Genomic DNA, 6,000 nt, shown 5'->3' with positions numbered 1-6,000 from the left:
CCCTCCCCCTCCGCCAGCCCCCCTCCTCCCTCCCTCGGCGCGTCTCCCCAGTCCTTATTTGGCTGGGCGGGAGGGCTGGCGGGAGGAGGCGGCCTGCGGGCGGGGGGCGGGGGGCGGGAGCGGGGCCGGGCGGAGGAGGGCGGTGGGTGGTGCTGAAGGGACAGCTCCGCGGCGGCAGCGGCGGCGGCGTTGGCGGCGGCGGCCCCGGGGCGCGGAGCGGGTGCCCGGCGCGGGGAGAGGCGAGCGCAGCCATGCCCCAGGCCGCCTCCGGGGCAGCAGCAGCGGCGGCCGGGGCCGGGGCGCGGGCCGGGGGCGCCGGGGGGCCGGCGGCGGCTCGGGCGGGACGATGAAGCGGCAGAACGTGCGCACGCTGGCGCTCATCGTGTGCACCTTCACCTACCTGCTGGTGGGCGCCGCGGTCTTCGACGCGCTCGAGTCGGAGCCCGAGATGATCGAGCGGCAGCGGCTGGAGCTGCGGCAGCAGGAGCTGCGGGCGCGCTACAACCTCAGCCAGGGCGGCTACGAGGAGCTCGAGCGCGTCGTGCTGCGCCTCAAGCCGCACAAGGCCGGCGTGCAGTGGCGCTTCGCCGGCTCCTTCTACTTCGCCATCACCGTCATCACCACCATCGGTAACTACTCGCCGACGGGGGGCGGGGACCCGGGGGCTGGGCGCCGTGACCCGGGGTAGTCCCGAGCCGGCCAGGGCTGGGGGGATCCCCCGGAGAGGGTCTAGGCGCCGAACCCCGCGCTGCCAGAAACCCGAGTTCAGCCTGGCTTGTCTGCTCCGCGGGGACAGGACTCGGGGGAGGCGTCGATTCCTGGCTCCGGACCTGACTCTCTGGCCGGGCCAGCCCTAACTTGTCCCTGCCAGGCTGCGCGAGGGCCTCAAGGGACTCTGAAGTGTGTGAGAGGGGCAGGAACGACCGGCGGAGGCTGGGGAGGAGGGGTGTGGCCGGGCCAGGCCCTGGAGCAGAGAGCTGAGTGTAGAGCGGCGGGGAGCGCGCGACTCCTCCGTGTCCCTGGCAGATGGGCTTCCGCACCTTGGCGTGTCTACACAGGCTAGGGCTCCAGGGAGACGTGTGGATGCAGGTACTCCGGCACTCCGCGGCACTCCCGCCTACTCCCGGTCTCCCGGTGCCTGAAACAACCCGTAACTGCTTCAGTGAGTGCCGCTTGGAGTGTGTGTGTGTGTGTGCGCGTGTGTGTGTGTGTGTGTGTGTGTGTGTGTCCAGATCCCAGAGTTTGGGCAAAGCCAGCCAGTGCGTTTAATTTTCTTAGGGCAGCAAATCTGATGCTGGAAGCCAGATCCAGCTGTCTGCCTTCTCTGCTGTCCCAGGAAAACAGTCACCTCGCAGGAATGGCCTCCGTTCTCTTCTCCAAACAGCGGTACAGCAGGCCACACACACACACACCCAGACTCTCTCACAACATAGACACGGGCACATGTACACACAGGTGCACACACAAGCACACACAAGACATAGACAGGCACACGTACACACAAAGCACACGAATGGATACCCAGGAAAGGGATCTCCAGAGAGGCCCTTGACGTGCTATTCAAAAGTGTCCAGATAGGAGTAAACACCTTACTCGCTGCCCAGGACTCTGTGATTCCAGCCCAGCTCCATCACTTTTCCCACTATATGACCTTGGGCAAGTCCCTTCTCCTGTCTGGGTTTCAGGCTCACGCCCACACAATCAGGGGTTAGCCGAAATGATCTCAAGCATCCCTCCTAGTCCTGGCATGCTCTCAGCCCACCTTCCCCCAAAGCCCATTGGGATGCCTCCAGACCTCCATCCTTCCCATTCCTTCTCCTCTCTCTGGTCCCCCTCCTTGCCTTGGCTGAGCTCCCAGGGGCTCATTGCCACATGGCATAGCCCATGACAAGATGGCAGTGTTTTCCTGGGAGTCCACAGAAGTTGAGGGAGTAAAAGGCAGGACTGGACATTATTCCTGCAGTCTATCCACTTGGGACTGTGTCCCAAGGCTCCACTCCTCTCTGGGGTCCATGGGGAACTCTGCTATATAGTCTCTGCATTCCCCTCTTGGAAGAGGAAGAAAAGGGCCCCTGGAGTGGATAGGGGTACCTCTGAGTCCTGCTGACAGGGCAGAACAGTCGGACTCAGATCTGCCCCAAAAGAAGCCTCCCCTCCCCACTTCCCTGCTACCTGCCAAGGTTTCAGGAGCAGTGAACAAGCAAGTTAGGCCTTCCCCCCATCTCTTCCCCCATGTGGTACCTCTGATTATGTGTCCCCTTTCTTAGTCCTGTGGTCCCTAGGTCCACAAGTAACTTCCCAACTGACTTTGCCTGCACCTTCGTTCTCCCATGGAGCGAGCGCCCCTGGACAATGCCGCCAGAAAGAGTCTCCCCAAAGTGCAGCTCTGACCATACCAATACCCTCTCAGAGCCCTCAGTGACTTCCAGCTGCCCGTGGAATCTGGCCCATGCTCTTTATCCCAAATTTTAAGGACCTTCATACCTGGCACCAACTCTATGTGGGACTTCATTTCTCACTTCTTACTGGCATGATTCCTCCACTGCAGCCATGCGGTCTGTCTCCTGAGAACACCTTAAGCGTGCCTGTCTGGCACACCTTTCTCTCGGTCTTCTATTTACTTTGTCCAAGCTAATCTTGCAAGTCAAGCTCAGATCCCACTTCCTCCATGAAGTCTTCCAGACCATCTCAGGCCACCACTCTAGACAGTTACAGGACTTACTGTCACGACAACCTGGGTGACACAGTGTGGGCTCTCTTGCCCCGTGTGGGCATGGTTATTTACATTTTAGGGGATGTGTTTTGTCTCTTTGACCACATACTGAATTGACCTCCACGTGGGCAGGGCCCTGTGGTTCCCATCTCTGTTCTCCCAGTGCCGCCGGCACAGTACCCTGCCCCACGCGTGAGCACTCAGAGAATGCTATCCATGGGCTTAAGGTGTGCAGAAATGAAAGAGTGTCCTCCTTCCCCTCTATCCCTGCCATTTCCCAAAGTGCCTGTAGTCCTTACCAAGAGAGATGCTAACAGCCGGGGGTAGAGGCAGACAGAGTGCAGTTCTGGTGATATTTGTTGATACAGTGCTGGGCAAGAGGAAAGACAGCATCAAAGCACCACCCTAGTTCTGTGGGGGCCCCAGAAAGGCACTGCCCACTTCCTGCCCCACCCAGCCATCCCTGGCTTTTTGTCACCTCTCTCTCTGGCTACGCCATCTGGCTGGAAACAGTCCACAGGGGCTCTGCTCTAAGAAAAGCCTGTCTGGGCTGTGATCAGATGGCTGGAATGGGCCCTATATTAAGCTGATCTTGACCCAAAACTCAAAGGCAACAGCCTCTGTCCACCTGATCCCTCTGGAGACCCACATAGGTCTCTCAAGGCACCAGGACTCACACTGGGATAGGAAAATGACAGAACCTGCCACTTAGTGATCACACTGCACTCCCATCTCACCTCTTGAATCTCAGCCTTCACCACTCAGGAAAGTTGCCAGGGCAGGCATCGTTAGCTCCGTGGCATAGATGAAGACATGGAAGGGAAAGTAGGGGAAGGGACTCCCCCAAAGCCACGCAGCTGGTGAGCAGCAGAGTTAGAGCAAGAAGCTAGGTCTTCTGACTCCAAGCCCAGTGCTCTTTCCCTGCCGGTCTCTTGGCTGCTTCTTCTGCTTCCATATGCTGTGAAGCCCGGAGCCAGCTGAAATTGGCATGGCCAAGACGTGCTCAGTGATGCCAGCTTGCAGGGCGCTCCTGGGCAGCCCTGATTGGTCGAGGGTCAGCAGGGTCTGAGTTAGTCATTCACCTGGTTAGTCACAGTCTCCATGAGCTGCAAGGATTCCTCCAGCTCCCTCGTCCCTGGCCTCCCAGCCAGGAAACCCTTCCTTTGTGGTGCCCTAAGTTCATCAAACGCAAATGGAAACTCTTTTCTGGGAAAGCTTAACCTCTCTAGCTGTTGAGTCATTAAACTCCTCCGGGGCCCCAGCCCCATCTATTCATAGCCCAGAGGCTGTCAGAGCTGGAAGGGGACTCAAGATCAGCTCGTGCCACCCCCTCCTCTTACAGATAAGGAACCAGAGAGGTGACAGGAGTCACACAGCCAGAAGTTAGCAAAACCTGACTCCCCGGTCTCTGTTCCTTCCACTTGTTCAGGACGACTCTTTACTTATTATTATGACTAGGAGCGGTAACAGCAACAATAATAATAGCGGCCACGATTTCTTGTCTACTCTTTGTCGGGCTCTATACCCTCTCGTTGGATTCTCTCACCAATCCCTCCAGAGGAGCATTATATGGCCCCCACTTTTCAGCAGAGGAACCCAGGGCTCTGTGTGTAGATGACTCACCCATGGCCTTGTGACTTGAAAGTATGGCACCTGCCCAGATTCAGCTGGGCCTCTTTGACTCCCAGGCCCTGGGTTTTCCGCCAGTTCTTTCTCAACTTCGAGAACCCAGTCCAGACCCTTAGATCTTGAGGTCACCGAGGCGACAAGGCTTGTCTTCTCCCCTGGCAAATCCCTTCCCAGGCGAGTGCCTCTCACTCCAGCGCCCCGCAGCCAGCCTGCTGCTCCCTGCACCCCGGCCGCTGACCAACCCAGACCACGTGGCAGAGCGGTGCCCGGCACCGGGCCCCAGCTGAGACTGCCGCGGGCTCCCAGGTGCTGTGCTCCCATGTGGGCCCCCGTAATCCTCGGGGCTCTAAGGCAACGAGAGGCCAGGTGATTGATTAGCTGATGGAGCTGGGGCAGAAAACCTTCTGTTCTGCTCTCTCCTCAGCTTCCGGCCTGTTCTCAGCTGAGCACAGGCTCCCATCACCCACCACGTGGCCTGGGAGTCCTTAGATTGTGAACTCAAGCAGGCAGCTCATGAAGGAACCTGTACTTTTTACATCTTTCCAAGAAGGAGGAAAGTACAGAAGTGACCTGCCACCCTCTACATCCCAGAGTCCTCCGATAAAAGAGGGAAAGGAGACATCAGCAGTCATCCAAACACCCAGAGAGGTGCAGGTACAACCCTGATTAGAATCGAGGTCTTTGGGAGCCCCCACTGGAGTTCCCTCCATCACCCCAGCCTATTCCCCTCACGACCCACCATCTCTCTTAGCACCGAGACCTCTGGTTGCTTATCACTCCACTGTTCCCAGGCCTCTGTTGGCTTGCCGGGGTGGGGTGGAGGGGCAGCCCAGCCTGGACTGGTCCTACCACCCACTTTCAATCAGCAATTCCCTCCTCCCTGCCCACAGGCCACCCCTCTGCCTTTGCTGTGGCGGTGTAGGAAGGTGGGCCAGAGCGCCTGGGTTCGTTTCTCGACCCACCTCTCCACTCACCTCCCCACCCCCCACCACTAGTTATGCGATCTTGAGCAAGTTACTTAGTCTCTCTGAGCCTGTTTGGTCATTTGCAAAATGGGGAGAAGAATATCTGCCTCCCGGGATTAAAAGGATAATATAGAGGAATGCCTGGTACAGAGCAGGTACTTAATAAGCAATATCTGCAATGATGAGTGAAATTAACATTATTTTTCATGTATGATCACTAATACTCCCCACACAGAAGGGAACTGCTTGGTTTCCCAAGGATTACCAAGACCACAGCCACCTCTGCTCCCTCCTAACAGGTAGGGGACAGGGGGTTGGGGACCAGAGGCTGCCACATCCTTCCTTCCCTTTATTCTCCTGATCCCACTCTCCCAGCCCAGGCTTTCCAGATCCTCACCCATGACTGGAGTCCACCTGACATCCAGGCTCAGAGGCAATGCTCCCTCCTTTGAGCAGGCAGACCCTGGCAGAAAACCAGCTAAGGACAGTGAGGCACACAGTAGTAGGAGAACCTGCCCTGGACTGGAGCGAGGAAGCAGAAGTTCAGCTCCACTTAGCCCAGCTGCTGATCCTCTGTGACCATCAGTTTCCTCATCTACAAAGAGGGTGTATTTGATCAGAGGTCCTTCTGACTGTCATGCCTCCTACCTAAGTGTCCCATTCCCACCCATCACGGTTGGGGGACTGGAGACA

At 58.0% G+C, this 6,000-nt stretch overlaps 1 protein-coding gene across 1 annotated transcript in view; it reads left to right on the top strand.

Annotated features, from left to right (window-relative positions):
- Positions 1–301: 301 nt before the first annotated feature.
- Positions 302–6,000, top strand: part of KCNK3 (potassium two pore domain channel subfamily K member 3) — a 37,816-nt gene continuing 32,117 nt past the window's right edge. Inside the window, exon 1 of the mRNA XM_047853967.1 lies at positions 302–629. Within this exon, the coding sequence (XP_047709923.1) occupies positions 347–629 (283 nt within the window). The 5' untranslated portion in view covers positions 302–346. The remainder of the gene's footprint in view (positions 630–6,000) is intronic.

This window comes from Prionailurus viverrinus, chromosome A3, assembly GCF_022837055.1.
Source record: "Prionailurus viverrinus isolate Anna chromosome A3, UM_Priviv_1.0, whole genome shotgun sequence".
Taxonomy (NCBI): Eukaryota; Metazoa; Chordata; class Mammalia; order Carnivora; family Felidae; genus Prionailurus; species Prionailurus viverrinus.
The sequence above is the reverse complement of the archived record's forward strand: the minus strand, read 5'-3'. Positions and strand labels throughout refer to the sequence as shown.